The sequence below is a fragment of the Balaenoptera physalus genome, assembly GCF_965194825.1.
Source record: "Balaenoptera physalus genome assembly, chromosome: 20".
NCBI classification, from domain to species: domain Eukaryota; kingdom Metazoa; phylum Chordata; class Mammalia; order Artiodactyla; family Balaenopteridae; genus Balaenoptera; species Balaenoptera physalus.
The window spans coordinates 61,648,527-61,664,496 of record NC_138901.1 but is presented as its reverse complement, the minus strand read 5'-3'; the positions used below and the strand labels follow the sequence as shown (position 1 = coordinate 61,664,496).

The window sequence follows — 15,970 nt, the reverse complement described above, 5'->3', positions numbered from 1 at the left end:
AGGAGAGCCGATGATACGGTCCAGTCCGAGTCTGGGAGCTGTGACCGGTGTCGTCCAAAAAGAGAAAAAGACTTCTGTCCGTGTCTGCTGAGGCTGCTCACGTTCCTGCAGCTTAAGAACACCTGTTGGCACTTCAAGGTGGGCAAGAGGCCCTGGGTCCAGCCTGCTTCCTTAACTCTCCTGGAAATGGAGCCAACCTTCCAGCCACATCCATCTGGGAATCAGGAATTATAATCACTGAAGGGACCATATCGGATCTCAAGCAATTAGGTGGGAAAATCCTAGTGGCCACCCTATAAATCCAGATCACAGGCGATAGCTGAATACACCAGATGGTGGGCACTGCTGTGTGCTCTTGGGGAAGATGAGTCAAGTGGCTCAATTCTAGCCCGTGGTGTTGGCAGGAAGATGTCCGTCCTTCTGTGTTCACTGTCCTTTTGTCCATGTGGGCACCAGGGTCAGGACTTCTGGAGCACATTCCTTGGGGCTCCCAATGGTACCCCTGTGTAAAAGAGAAGCTGCGGGAAGGCAAAGTGGATGCCAGAGTAAGTAAAGGGACGGGGCTGTGGGACAGGCCCGGGGTGGTGAGAGCAGCCTGAGACCCAGGGAGCCCCGGGCTGGCTTGGGCCCCTCCGCAGAGGGGGCTGGCCACCTGGCCTCCTGCTGTGCCCAACAGCCAAGGTATTTTCAGCTTTTCGATGCTGGGGGCTGCGGGTCTATCCCTGGTCACGTTTGTCTCCAAGTGAAGTGGGCTCAGGGAGCAGATGCACCACGGTCCCAAGCGAGAGCCTGAAGGGGGAGGCCCTCCGCCTCTCCCGCCGCAGCCAGCCCAGAACTCAGCCGCAACACCCTCCTACTTCTCCCGAGACCCGGCCGATCACAGATCAGAACTGGCTAATCCTTTCCTCCCCAGCCGGCCCAGCCTCGGTGTGTCAGAGCTGCTGCCGGAACGCCAGATGCATGAGTACAGACGTTAGCGCCTTTGATCTCCGAGCACGACGACATAGACTTATCAAATGTTTGCCTCTTTCTGCCTCTTCGAAAGGCTGATTTATAGGACGCAGCCTTAGCCTCCCTTCCTTTCTTGAAATATGAAGTGTTCGTGAATAGCCAGGGTAATATTTAATATCCTGCCAAGGAGGCTTTCGCACTGACTAACAAATGCACTACGTCCCCGCCAAACGGACCACATCTGTTTGGGCTCCTCTTTTCGGACTAAACAAATTAGCATTAAAATGCCTCGCGGAGAATGCCAAGTGTCCGTTTCTAGATGAGGGGGCAGGGACAATTCCGAGGGAGCCCGGCTTGCGGCTGATGCTTTCCTGTCCCGCGTGTCTGGGCAGGAGCCGGGTGGTTGGCGGGAGCCAGGGAGCACGGGGACCCCAATGCCCACAGAAGCTTAGGGTTGGGGCTACTGGAAAACGGACCCGCCTGGCTCTTTCCTGGCTCTTTGATCCAAAGTTTTCCCTAAACAATTCCTGAGAAAATGGAAGTGTCTTTCAAGAAGCACTTTACTTGGAGAAGAAAGCAGCTGACTTTAAAGGTGCTGAGGCAAATGCTCTCGACAGGAACTGACTTAGCTCTGAGGGTGGCCCTGCCGCCCTGAAGAGGGTGCCGGGCCTGGGAAGTCCCGGGGGTGCGGCTGACTTGGTGTAAACAGCAGGTAGTAAAACGCCCTGGGTTTTCACCTTGTTAATGGTCTTGTAATAAGTGGACCTTCACCCGGGCCTGTATATAAAGGAGGTCCTTCCTTACGATGAGTCGGGGACCACAGGTGTCAGGCGGTCAGGACAGGCTTGCATCGTGGTGATGGGCGGCGGCATCTGAGGGGCCGCATAGCCGCTGGGCACTGCCTTCGCTGGGACGCCTTTCCCGGGGCCTCTCCTGGGGCCCACTTCCTCACAGCCCTGACCCCAAGGCCTCTCCGAGGACCAAACTATGGGGTGGCCAAAAAACTCATTTGGGGCTTGCCATAAGATGTGACGAAAACCCCGAACGAACTTTTTGGCCAACCCGGTACAGTGTAATTCCCCTTTGTCCACCCTCGTCTCACCGAGTTCCTCAAACCTTCGTGGTGGGAGGGGACGGCTGCGTCCCGCACGTGGGCTGATCGACGTGAACCAGGCCGGGGGGGTCAGGAATCAGCACAAACCCTAAATCAGGCCAGACAGGGCCAGCATCTCAGTGTCCACTTTCCTTTTCTTTAGGTTTGAACAAGCAGCTGTCTCCAGTCACCCAGTGGCCCACCAAGGAGGCGACCACAGTTATTGGGGGTTTCTGTTTTCTTCTCGAGATATCCCAGGCAGGAAGATAGGGAGGTTTGTTTTCTTCACTTCTGCACCCCAGCACCTCACCCGAGGTAAGTAGTAAACAAGTATTTGTGAATAAAGGAATGAATAATTGTTTAAGGGGTGTCTGCTCCTTAAGGGGAGAGAGCCTGCCAAGAGTGGTGACAGCAAGTGGAGAGAGCTTCTGCCGCCTGGATCAAGCCGTGCCTGGTCTCCCCTGGCTGAAATGCGCTAGCCTTTCTCCAGCCAGTGACGTTACAGATGGCTTTCTGGAGCCGACGGGTGACGATGCTTTGCCCCCAGAGTTGGTTTCTTATTTTTGAAACACACTGCATTGGAGGGGAAAGAGGCCGAGGGCCTCGAAGGTGCAGAGCTGGACCCCCGTTTCCTGTAGGACGTCGGAACGTCGCTCAGAGGACAAGTGACAATGTGTCCAGGGCACCAAGTGGGGAGAGGCTTTCACGGCACGAGACAGCTCGGGTGCAAGCTGGGACCCCACCATCTGGAGACGGATACCTCTCTTAATGAAGGAAGAGATTTTAGCAAAACATAAAAAGCGTGATGCCAAACGAGGAGATGAACCACCAAGCAAAAAAAAAAAAAAGGCTAATACTATGAATGAAGGACTTGGAAGACAAGCGCTGAGGTCCAACCCACAAAATAAAAGAAGTTATTTGCACAGTACTGCCATGAATCTATACACCTTTTATTTTTTTTAAATCTCTTAAAATTTTTTTTATTTATTTTTAAAATGTTTGGCCACGCTGCACAGCTTGCGGGATCTTAGCTCCCCCACCAGGGATTGAACCCAGGCCCCTGGGCAGTGAGAGCCCGGAGTCCCACCCCCTGGCGCCAGAGAATGCCCTACACACCTTTTAAATGTATTCAGATATTTTGATTTTGCAATAGTCTTTCTAATTTTGTTATTCATTTCTCATGTACCATCATGTCCTTTTTAACATCCCTCTTTTATTTTTTGTTATTTTATCTTTCAGCAAAGTTGCTTCCCGGCCAATTAGTTGTGTGGCCAAAGTACCTAGAACAGGAGGACTTTGGGGAAGAAGCTGGAATGCGCCTTCCACTCCCTCCCTGAGAACTCTCCGGAGAGTGAGCTCCTGGGGGTCGCGGCCAAAGCTGGGTTCGTCCCTTTGTCCCACACCAGGCCCGGCTCACGGCACGTGGACGGTCACTTGCTCAGTGGATGACAGAGGGGCAGTTGCCTCTCCCCTCACGGATGCTTTGCTTGGTTTGTGTTTGTCTGTTTGTTGAGGGTGGGAAGGGTGGAGGGCGTGTTTGTGTTAGCCCAGCTAATGCTCCCGGGATTGTTCATCTTGTCACCTGGCCCCTCTTTAGGTGTTTGGGGTAGGGTTACTCAGCCAAGCACCCTGCTCTGTCTCCTCCAAAGTTTCCTCTGCTCCCCTCCCCTCCCCCCTCCTGCCCATCCCCAGCTCTGTTCTGGGCTTTGCTTTAGAGAGAGCAGCTGTCGGGTAGGAGTTGTCTGCTGAGGACACACTGGCTTTTACCAAGACCCTGGCACTCCATCTTCACCCCCAGCCTGGCCGACCTGCCGTCTTGCACTTGGGACCCTCCCTCTCTTGGCTTCCACTTCCTAGGCAGCCCTCCAGCTTATGAGCCAGGTCGGGGTCCTATTCCTTTAAGCTGACCTGGATGCATGGGCTGGCTCTCACCCGCCGGAGGTGGGTGACGATTAAGGAAGAAGATGGAGCTAGACACTAGATTCTCTGCTAACGCATTTGAAAAAGCAAAAAGAGAGAGCAAGAAAAATCGAGGCCAAGAAGCCGACTTGACTAAGAACTCCTTGCTGCTAAGTCATTGAGCCAAGACAGCCCTGAAGACACAGGAAAGAGCGAAAATGTACCACACTCTGGAAAACAAAGACTGAGTTACATCAGGAAGGAATGATAGCAATCATCTTGGCTTGACTCTGGCTGTTTTCTTCACAAGACAGGTCGAGAGCTGCGTCTGCCCTGGATTCAGTCACATGGGGCGTGTGCCCTACTCACCCCCCCACCCCGCGCTGGTCCCAGTGGAGCTGAGACAAGTGTTCCTCCGGCCCCAGCACCTGCCCTAAAGCCACCCATCCATTCCTTTGCTCACTGACGGAGCACCTGCCTCGTGGTCACTCCCAAGTCCCTTCTATTCTGGGTGCCCGTGGATCCAGCAATGAGAAGCAGACGCTTTTGCCTTACTGGGCTTAGGATCTGATGGTGGGGCAGGGAGACGGTGCATGGACAGGTGAGTAACACCTGCAGCCTGCACACTGACAGGTGCCCCAGGAGACACAGCAGGAACGGTGGGGCGGTGGGGGGGTGGTCTGAAGTCAGAGAAGGGAGATTCCAGAAACAAGAGAAGCTGTGGGTGCTGGTCTGGAAGCGGGGAAGGGCCCTCTGGTCGGTGAAGCCCCAGACTGTCCTGCGGGGGTGGGGGGGTGGGACCGGGGACTGTCCCAGCAGTGGGATAAGGACGGTTTACAAGCCATTTTCTCTCACGAAACTGCTTGTTATAAACAGCTTTCCCAATCAGTTCCTTCTTGATCCCAGGCTAACAGACCCTGTCCTTCTGACCACAGGGGCCTCTCGTAGACCAGATGGGGTTATTCACTCAAAAAGCACTTACTGAGGGACTTCCCTGGTGGCGCAGTGGTTAAGCATCTGCCTGCCAATGCAAGAGACACGGGTTCGAGCCCTGGTCCAGGAAGATCCCACATGCCGCGGAGCAACTAAGCCCGTGCGCCACAACTACTGAGCCTGCGCTCTAGAGCCCGCGAGCCACGACTACTGAGCCCACGTGCCACAACTACTGAAACCCGCACACCTAGAGCCCATGCTCCGCAACAAGAGAAGCCACCGCAATGAGAAGCCTGTGCACCGCAACGAAGAGTAGCCCCCTCTCGCCCCAACTAGAGAAAGCCTGCGTGCAGCAATGAAGACCCAATGCAGCCAAAAATAAAAATAATAATAATAATTTTTTAAAAAGCACTTACTGAGCACCTACTCTGGGCCAAGCACTGCTCTAGACACTGGGGAAAAAGTGCCGTGGGGCAGCAGTCAAGTCGATTGCTCGACCCTGTTTGTTTTCCACTTGCTTTTTATTTAGTTGCCTGTCAGTTGACACCACTGATCCTACAAGACAGATGGAGAAAACGTGCCCCCGACACGAAGCGCTTTGTGGACGATCGCTAGCTGGCCGATGATTCCAGAGAAGAAGCAAGGCAACATCCCAACCCAGTTCTTCTTTAAGTCAAAATCTCTTGGGCTGTGAGCATGTCATTAGAAAGGTCAAGAGGGCATTTCCCGAAAACCTTTCTCCCCTGAGTCCCTCCTGCCGTCAGTTACAAGTGTCCTGCTGTAAGAGGAGCGTGCTGGGAAGGGGGTGGGGTGGGTGGAGGTCAGAGGACAGAGACCCTGACTCCAGCTGAACTCAGAGAAGTGTCTCCCATCACACCTGAGTCAGCAAGCAGAAAAAGCTTTGCTCTGGTCCCAGCATTGCCATGGGGCAGAGGAGTGCTGAGTCTCAGCTATTTTCTTAACAAAGCAAAAGGAGTGAGGATGGACTGAGAAAAAATAAACGGTCAGAGGGAAATTCAACTCTGTACATCCGCAGAGCAAAGCACAGTTTCCGACAGCCTTGTTTTTTCCCTCTAGCATCAGGGCGTGGGGCACTCAAAGTGTATTTAAAGTGCAATGAAGGTGTTTTGATTGGGCAAGGCAGACCCTATTTTTATGTCTGGAAACACAAACCAATCCTGGGAAGAGGCAACGACCGGCATCCCCCTCACTGTCGGCCTACAGAGACGGACCCTTTGGTGAAATTTGGTTTTATCCACAACGGATACAGTGGTTTTACTAAAAGGAAGTTGGTACAATTTTCCCAGAGTCAGAAGGAATACCGTGTTAAGAATCATGTTTCTTAAAAAGCTAAATAAGGAAACTGGACATGACCCCTTTCCTTGTCATTAGTTTGCCATATTATGAAATAAAGCCCAAGTGCAATCCCGTTTCGAAGCACAGGCTCCTGCTCCCACCCGTGTGGCCCCCCTCCTGAGTCAGGGCCCCCGGGCTGAGTCCTGTCCCTGCAGCCACTGGCCCGACAGGCTGAGTGAAACTCTGCACATCAGGTCCAGACAGTGTGTCCCAGGCTGGGCTCCCGACATGGCCAGGGCATCGCCAGGAGGAGCAGACTCAGACCCTCGTGTCTTTAACCTCGGGCCCCTGGGAGGTCCTCTGCACGTGCTCGTGCCTCCCCAGTGGGGTGACAGGACTCCCCAGAGACCTGCCGAGGGATGCTTGGAACACAAGGGCTTCACCGTCCGGGAAGTGCTGCTGGTCGTCGGTCAGGGTCAGAATACCGGGCCGTGGAGGTGAAGCCCCGGCACGTCAGGAGCCCAGGTGACCAAGCAGCTGTCTGGGCTCCAGGGCTGAGGGGGTCATGGGAGCGTGAATTCCACGTTCCCGCAGGGATGAAGGGGCAGGGGCCTGGGAAGGTGGTCGTCTGAGCACAGGGTAGCCCCAGGGAGGTGTGAGAAACAGCATGGCGGCAGGGTGGGGGGGGTGGCAGTGAGGGGTTCCCGTGGAAGGTTCTCATCCTGGGGTCTGAGCACCAAGGAGCTGAGACATCATTTGTTGTGCAGACCGCGCATTGGGCACTGTATTTTCTGAGCCGGGGAACGACAAGTCAGGAGGTCAGAGAGGCCCCAAGGACCATTTCTAGGGCAATGGTTTTGAAGGGAGGGGAAGGGAGAGACTGGGTGATCCAGAGCAGAGGGTGGGTGTCAGGCGGATTCTTTCGGGAGCGCAGGCTGCTTGCTTCCACCCCCTCAATAAGAAACATCCCCGGGCGTTCTGCTCTCCTCCCAGCTCATGAAAGTGAGGCAAGCGTTATCGGTTCCACCAGGAACCGGAGATGGAGTCGAATGACGCCACACACACTACGGTTTGAGGTGCTGGTTTATTGCAGCAGGAAGAGAACCGACTCGCTTTACAAATCTGAGGGCTGTGGATGTCCCCACCAGACACACTCGTGCCACTTCCCACAGTGCGACCTGGACGCAGCCAAGAGGTGATGTTTCAGGTAAGCGGAGACAGAGATCAGATGCTATCTGCAATCGCTTTCGAAAGTTTTGAGAGAACAGGCATATTGCAGGCACTGTTTAAGGGTTGCATAAATTCCCAAATGGATTCCTTCGGGGGCACTGAGTAACTAAAGTATCCTGTTAAGCTTCAAGACCTTCTGGCAAACGGGACAGACAGTGGACAAGCAGGTGGACGTGAGGGCTGAGGAGACTGCTGGTGGCGGAGGCCACCCCTGTCTGCGGGGACCCATGCACCTCCCGGGACCATTCAGCATCCCCATCCGGAGTCCGGCTCCTGCTTCCGGCTCTCCAAGCCACCGGACGTGTGGAGGCTAATTTCTGAATTTAGAAGATAGCAGGATGGAAATGTGTTCCTCACTAAAGGGACAAGAATGTGAGCTATGTGGGCCGGCTGGCCCCTTTCTGATTTCCCCTCTCACTCAGCCTTGAGCCGAGCTGATGACCGCAGCAGTGACTAGAGAGAACGAGATGGGTCAGAGCCGGAGGGATTTCTAGCTTTAAGTCTAGCATGACCCTTCCAGAAAGAAACGCTCTGACACCTCGCATATTTTAAAGTGAACTTTAAAGATGCCTTTGATTCCCTGGCGTTTCTGAAATGCCGATGCGTGATAGGGTGGGCGGTGGGTGGTCCAGCCTGAGATTCCCCAGACAACCGTTTGGAATTCTTCCCGCAGACGCTGGGCAGCAGCTTGTCCTTGGTGTTCTGTTATCGTCTGAGGGAAGATGAGGCTGAGGGTGTGTGTGGGACGGAGGAAGCTGGACCCGGGGGCCCTGGCTCATTCACAGGAAGGGGGGCTGCGACTGGCAGCCTGCATTGCTTCTGACAGCCGGCGAGGGACCAGAGGCCACGGAACCACAGATACCAGCGTGCGAGTGTGCACCTCGGCCGGCCAGCCCGGTCGGCAGCTGGGGAGCGTGCGTGGAGGGGCTACGAAGGGAAGGTGCGCTCCCACTTCTACCTGAGGGAGAGGACAAGTGGGTGGGGTTAGAGGAAGAGCTCCGTAAAGACCCTCAAAGAGGAATGCTCTCCTTACGTAAACCTGCGGAGCCAACCCAGTTCTTATTTGGGGAGCATATTGGATATCACCGTGGAAAGAGTTGTCGAGTGATCACCGAGCACCAAATTAGTTTACAGTCTCGTTCTCAACGCAGCGACTTCTCTCCTGGTGCTTTGGAATTACCAAAATATCCTTGCCTAACAGCAAAGGGAAAAAAAAAAAAACCTGTGCGTCTCCCTGGATGTGTTTCGCTTCTCCCCACGCGCCGGTCTGCCGTCAGCTCTGCGGCCCCCCCGCGTCGCCCTGCGCAGCCGGCCGCTTGCAGGTCAACATCAGCAGCAGGAACAGGGGCAGGTGCCAGAGGCTGCAGAAGAACAGCTTCCGGGAGCTCTTCCGGTCTGCGTCCCTGTAGAACCGAAAGCCGAGGTAGGAAATGTACAGGTTGATGGGGAGGGCGATGACGGGGAAGGTCCACGTGGTGACGTCCAGGGCGGGGGCAGCGGCGGACATTGCGACCAAGGCCAGGCAGTGGCGCAGCGCGACGCGCCGGCACAGGTCCGGGTGGGTGACCGACATCATGCAGTAGCCGCCCCGGGAGTAGTCTTCGCGGAGGCCCCAGCTCAGCGCGTTGAAATGAGGAAACTGCCAGGAGTAGAGGATTCCTCCCAAAAGAAAGGCTCCTGCACAGAGGTTTGGGGAAGCAAGACACGTTGTCATCAGAGATCTACAGAGGCCCCCTTTCCGACAGCTGCCGGCCCTGGCAGTGCGCTCCCACCCCGCAAGCCGGACTCCCTCGGGTCCTCGCGCGTCTGCGCTGCCCTCCCTGCTCGGAGATGGAGGTGGGCGGGGGCGGGAGGCTTCCCACAAGGCTGAGCACCTGTGGCACCTGACCGCCCCCCGCCCCCTGCGGTGCCAACACCGCGACAACAAGGGAGGTCACGTTCAGGGGAGGCCCAGTCCCAGAGGGCCTTCTGGGTCCGGCTTTTAGCTTTGTTTCCACCAGCCGGCTCGCGAGTGAGGGGCTTGGGCAGCGAGGTGGAAGGCCGCTCCAGGCAGGTGGCAGCCCCCCGCTCGGCACCGACAGAACCGCAGTCCTTATGGGCGGAACCGGGGACGCGGGGGCAGCAGGCGGGGCGCACGGCCCTCACCGCAGGGAGGGCGGGGGCCTCCCCAGCGCAACCTGAATACGCAGAGCGGCGCAGGGGCAGAGGCTGTGCGGTTTCTCAGGACAGGTGAACACCTGGGCACCCTTTCTCCGGAACTGGATCTTCTCCCCAACACGGTGGGGTGAAGGCTGCCAGTTACTGAGTGCCTCCTTCTAACAAAGACTTCTACAGTCACCTCACTTAATCCGACTGCAGGACTTGAGGTAGGTTTTATAATCCTCATTAAGCAACCGAATCAGATGATGCTACGTTCTCCAACAAGAGGTGAAGGAGGAACTCAGTGGGAGCCCGTCTGATTTCAACCCCGGCTCCCCCGCGGCACTGAGCCGGGTTTCCGGAAGGGGCTACAGCCATTCCTGAGCGGACGGTTCATTCCTCCTCTCCTGACACAGGACGCGTTCCCCGAGTGCCCACTGAGAGGCGAGCGCGGCCTAGGCACCGCGGATGCAGCGTGAGCGCCAAGCCACGTGGGCCGAGTTCCCCCAGAGCCGGGCATCCAGAGGCCCACGGCGGCTGTGCGGAAGCATGTGCAAGGGGGGCACAGGGCACGGGGCGCAGCGCGTGGAGCGAAGCAGACGTCTACAGGAGGACGTCTGCGCCCAGGGAGGAGTGACCAGGCCAGTGCGGTAATCAAGGCCCCCGGGCAGGAGGCGCGGCAGTCAAGGCATGACAGGAAGACTAGGGCGTGTGTTAGGATCCACAGAGCTGTACAACAAAACAACAAGGTCGATTTTACTGTATGATAATTTAAAAAGTAAATTAAAATAAAGAAGGCAGGCGTGTGTCTGGAGTGCAGAGAGCAGCGGGGCCAGGCTCCAGGATCAGCCAGAGGGACGGGCAGAGCCACCCGCCCCCGCTCTGCAGGCGGTGCCAAGGACTGCTCCATCCTAGAAGCAGCAGAAAGCCATGGAGGGGTCTTAACGCGTGAGTGCATGTGTGCGCGTGGCGAGAGGGGCTGAGGAAAGGGGCCCTGGTGAAAGGACACACTGGAGGGGCCCAGGCAGCTCTGGACGGATCACTTAGCAGAGGAGAGGAGAGGAGAGGAGAGTGAGGACCAGGGCGGTGACTGGAGCAGGAGAGATGGGCTGAGAGGGACCAAGGAGGCAAAGGTGACAGACAGGACGTGAGAGCAGAGAAGGGAGGGACGCGTCGGGAGCGATTCCTGGGCCCAGGGGTGCCCGGAGACCCCGCGCCCTAGAGGACACACCCGGAAGCCGTGCAGGGCAGCTCCTGAGGGTAACTCCGGTGTGTTCGGTCTGACACGCCCTTGGGACATCCACAGGGCAAGTCGTGAGGAGGGTATGGGCTGCGATGCGTCCCCCACGGAGTGAGCCACCTGTCCCGTCATTACCTATTTCCTTTTCCCTCCGGGATGTGAACTCCGTGAGGGTCTGTTCCTCTTTCTTTCATCTCCAGAGAGAAGCGCTGCATACCATGGGGCAAAGGGTCCTCCAGCCCAGCCCCGGAGCCCATGTGCACAGAGAACTGCTCCACAAAAGCCATTCCCAAGACCCCCGTTTCCAGCACTGACGTGTGAACCTTAGGACCGTCTACTGCCCCCGCTTCCGTCCTCCTCGGAGGGTCCCGGACACGCTGACTCACTCGGGGTTCCCTGTCTCTCAGACCCCCACCTGCCTCTGGGGCCCCTGATCCGAGAACTGGGAGCTTGAGGACCCACTGGAACCCACCCTGGAAGCACTGTCCTGCAGGGGGCTTGAGCATGTGCACCCGCTGTCCTATCTTAGGTGGTGACGCAGATCTTCTGAGCCCCTCGTCCGTGGGAATGTGCAGAAAAAGAGGGCGAGGTCCAGGGGGGAGGCGACTGCTAACACAGGACCCTCACCAGGAGAGAACACAGTCAAATCATTGAGAGTCCTCCAGAAAGTAAGTGTGGGCTCCAAGTCCTGCCACGCACCTGCCGGCGAGGATCAGACGAGGGAACCTGCTCTTCATTTTGGATCTTTATTTGTGAGTCAGCCAACGCCTGGTCAGCCTTCCAGTCCAGGAGGAAAATAACAAAGGCTTGCCCTTAGGGTCCCTGTTTTGGTAGGGTGGCTGTCACATCCCCCCCAGACCATTTTAACCCTGTCTATAAGTAGCACATATATACATCTTCATTCATGTAGACACACTCCAGTTTGAACAGCAAAAGAAGCAGCTACTGGGACTTCCCTGGCGGTCCAGTGGTTAAGACTCTGTGCTTCCACCACAGGGGACGCAGGGTCGATCCCTGGTTGGGGACCTAAGATCCTGCATGCCGCGGGGCCAGGAAAAAAAAAAAAAAAGCAGCAGCTACTATTTGTTGAATCTGGTGGCAAACAGAGGACGGCGTCAGCCACCCACCAGGTATGACCCTGGAGGCCAGAGAGGCAGCGGCCAAAGCGACAGAGCCCTGCACGGGGTCCAGCGGGAGGCGCACACGATGAGGCGACACTGACGGCTGCTACTCAGAGAATCAAAAGAGGGCGGCAGGATGGGCGACCTGGGAGTGACTGCTCAGGGAAGGCGTCCCCAAAGGTGGCGTGTGAGCCACGTCCCAACTGCACTGATCCTGGGAAGAGTCACTCGTCGTGTCTCTGGGAGATGTGCAGGCTGCGGGGAGGCATGGGGAGTGAGGAGACCGCCAACAAGGGCGGGGCCGGGTCTCAGGGTGCCTGCACACCCGATGGGGAGGGGCAACTCCCCCAGAGCAGTGGAGAGCAGGGAGGGGGGACAGGCGGCAGAGACCACCGAGGGGACAGGTGGTCGGGGGGCACTGGAGTGGCACACACTGATGCCTTTTCCTCCGGGGGAGACCCGCACAGTTCATGGTGGAGACGTGAAGGTTCTATCTGTGGCCGTTTTAGGTTTGCCCATCAGACATCCGTCCCCACGAAGGCCTGGAGGCTTGTACGCAGGCCCGCGGAGGGGAATCACGTGCCTGCTCTCCTGCTCCTGGCACCTTCCTACAGGCACAGCTGCTCTCATCTCATAGATGAGAGAGACTAAGTAACTTGCCCAAGGCTATTCAGCACCCCTGGCACCACGTACCAGCACCTTCTCCTAGAAAGTTGTTGCCAAACAGCAATTGAAAACGGTAACAAGGGACTGCCAGGTGGTCATCAGAATGCCAGTGGAGCAGAGTAGAGGAAGGCTCCCCGGAAGGAGAAATCCCGTTTACTAAGATAAGAGTGCTGGTGACTTAAAACAAAAAACACCAAGGTTGTTCAATCACAAACACACAGGTAATATTTTTCTTGACAGTGAGCACCCCTGGGGAATTAGCCAAGACAGAAGGGAAGGGGCAGCACCCAGGTACAAGCGAGGTGGAGAACAGAGCGACAGAAGGCGACCTCTCCTTCGTATTCCGATGGCAAAACAGAGCCGGCTCTGATGTCAGAGGGGCAGCACCCAGGTACAAGCGAGGTGGAGAACAGAGCGACAGAAGGCGACCTCTCCTTCGTATTCCGATGGCAAAACAGAGCCGGCTCTGATGTCAGAGGGGCAGCACCCAGGTACAAGCGAGGTGGAGAACAGAGCGACAGAAGGCGACCTCTCCTTCGTATTCCGATGGCAAAACAGAGCCGGCTCTGATGTCAGAGGGGCAGCACCCAGGTACAAGCGAGGTGGAGAACAGAGCGACAGAAGGCGACCTCTCCTTCGTATTCCGATGGCAAAATAGAGCCGGCTCTGATGTCAGAGGGGCAGCACCCAGGTACAAGCGAGGTGGAGAACAGAGCGACAGAAGGCGACCTCTCCTTCGTATTCCGATGGCAAAACAGAGCCGGCTCTGATGTCAGAGGGGCAGCACCCAGGTACAAGCGAGGTGGAGAACAGAGCGACAGAAGGCGACCTCTCCTTCGTATTCCGATGGCAAAATAGAGCCGGCTCTGATGTCAGAGGGGCAGCACCCAGGTACAAGCGAGGTGGAGAACAGAGCGACAGAAGGCGACCTCTCCTTCGTATTCCGATGGCAAAATAGAGCCGGCTCTGATGTCAGAGGGGCAGCACCCAGGTACAAGCGAGGTGGAGAACAGAGCGACAGAAGGCGACCTCTCCTTCGTATTCCGATGGCAAAATAGAGCCGGCTCTGATGTCAGAGGGGCAGCACCCAGGTACAAGCGAGGTGGAGAACAGAGCGACAGAAGGCGACCTCTCCTTCGTATTCCGATGGCAAAATAGAGCCGGCTCTGATGTCAGAGGGGCCAGCACACAGGAGGCAGCGTGACTGGTTCTTGGGGCACCGGGCCCCTCGGAGGCTTTGAGCGCAGCCCTAGCCCAGGGGGGCCGACAAGACCAAGCTGTGTCCCCACAGGATCAGGGATCACGTAGAGACGGGGGAGGGGACAGGTAAGTCAGGGCTCAGGGGCTGTTTTGCTCTTGCAATAATAGCCGAGAAAGAGCCAATTCAGCCAGGAAACCAGGCTTGAAACGGTTAAGACATCAGGCTCCCACGTGGAATCTTTCTTGTCTTTCTCAAAAGCCCTCTTTTTTCCTGTGCCAACTGGAGTATTCTGTTTTGCTCAATACACGTTTTTAGTTATGCTTCTCCTTCAAATAACATAATTTAAAAAAATCACTTTCGTAAGAGTGGCATGCTGCTTTCTCTGGGAGAGGAAATTGGGTAGGGGTTTGGGTCATGTCACAGATGAAAGAGCTTTAGAAATCACAGCTTAGCCTTCAAGGAGTGTAATCAGAAAACCCCACCCCACACAGCTCTCCTGGATGGGCTGCAAGGCCTCGGCTCCTGTAAAAGATGTAAAACAAATGACTGTCTCCATCAAGATAAGGCGAGCTAGAACAGGAAGGCTGGAATTAGTCCAGGGGCCTTGGGGGAACCCACCTTCCTCGTGGGGGGAACATAAAGCCCTCGGTTTCCTGACTCAAAGGCTTCACCTCAGCCTCACCCCCACAAAGCAGTCTGTTTTTACTGGGCCCATGGTCTGTGACAACAAATATTTACTGTTCACCCACTATAGGGCAGGCACGGTCTACTCTCAAGGCCTCTGCTGGAGTCTGGCCAGGGACAGAGACAACACACAAGGGATCACAGCCCAGGAATGCCACCTTCGGTGCAGGGCTTCAGGGGAGCACACAGGAGCAAGACCTCAGTCGGCCCTGGAGAGGTCAGGGAAGGCTTCCTGGAAGAAGTGATATGTAAACTGAGATTCAGAGATGGTCTCTGAGGTTCAATCCATTCACACAAGCCATGTGTTTTCTCCTTCTTTTCAATGTGTTTTCTCATTTTCCTACCGGTCTGCAGAATCTTCATACATACTTGGTTTAATCGTATCCAGAAGAAATGTCTGCTTCCTTTCTTTTAATCAAATATCTGTTGGTCTATGAATAGACAGGATACGGGAACCTGTGAGATTGTTGGCCTATCTGTGCAAACGGACTCTCCAGAGGACAGCAACTTCCTGAGATCGTGACGCCACGATCCCAGCTTGGAGGCAACTCCAGAGAAGGGCCAGGTGTCTGCGGCCTTACTTCCTTCCCCCCACACACAGAAAACAGAGGTGAGCTCGTCGACTGTGCTGTGTGTGACCAGCTGAGGGGAACCCTTATCTCCTGGCACCCTCTCCGATCAGGGGGGCTCCTTAGGTGAGGCAAGGCCAGCCAGTGTCTTCCCAGTGACTCTTGGAAAATACTCTCGGAACATCTCCCAACCATCTCTACGCCACACCGGCAGGCGGAGACCCTCACCCTTGTCCCCTCTGCTCAGGTCCGTAGCGTACTTCCATCATTTTGTTGGCAAACAAAGCCAAGGCAATCCCAGCCAAATGGCTTCCCGACAGAGTGGAGACAAAAGTCTCCAAGCTGGAGCTCTGACACTGTATGGGCTCTTCCAAAACACAGTCCTCTGGAATGGAGCTCAGTGGTTTCAGCTCGCTTTCTCTGCTGCCTGGCGGGCTTACGTTCAACCCTTCCCACCCCGACCCCAGCCATTCACTGCCCTTCGCTGCCCACGCAGGGACTTGGAAAGGAGGAGAGACGCAGGTCCAGGGAAGCCCGTGCTGCGCTCGGGCAGTCCTCCCCCTGCGGACAGTGGGCTCGCTCTCCACACGGCCCTCAGCAGCTTTGGGGTGTCGTGCTCGTGTAAACGGGGGCCGGCTGGGGGAGCACAGCCAAGTCCAAAGCTTCACGGTCAGCGATTTCAAGGCCCTTCTTTTGAGGGTGAACACAAGGCGCCTGTGGGACAGGTCAGCCTCCCCCACGTGATGAACTTCCACGGCGCCGCAGAGAAAGGGAAGAGGATGGGGGCCAGTTCATCAACTGCATGGCGACAAAGGGGAGATGAAAAGTCTCCCGGAAATAGGAAATAGAGTCGGCAATGGCCGCCTGCCCTTGAAGAATGCTCTGGCAGTGACTGGGGAATGGTGAAGAGGCACGGCGAGGAGAAGGGATGCTCTTCCTGCCCTCCCC

General features: G+C 56.2%; 1 protein-coding gene across 1 annotated transcript in view; it reads right to left on the bottom strand.

Annotated features, from left to right (window-relative positions):
• Nucleotides 1-7,237: 7,237 nt before the first annotated feature.
• COX10 (cytochrome c oxidase assembly factor heme A:farnesyltransferase COX10) overlaps nucleotides 7,238-15,970 on the bottom strand; it is a 111,429-nt gene continuing 102,696 nt past the window's right edge. The window contains exon 7 of the mRNA XM_082441438.1: nucleotides 7,238-9,079. Within this exon, the coding sequence (XP_082297564.1) occupies nucleotides 8,676-9,079 (404 nt within the window). The 3' untranslated portion in view covers nucleotides 7,238-8,675. The remainder of the gene's footprint in view (nucleotides 9,080-15,970) is intronic.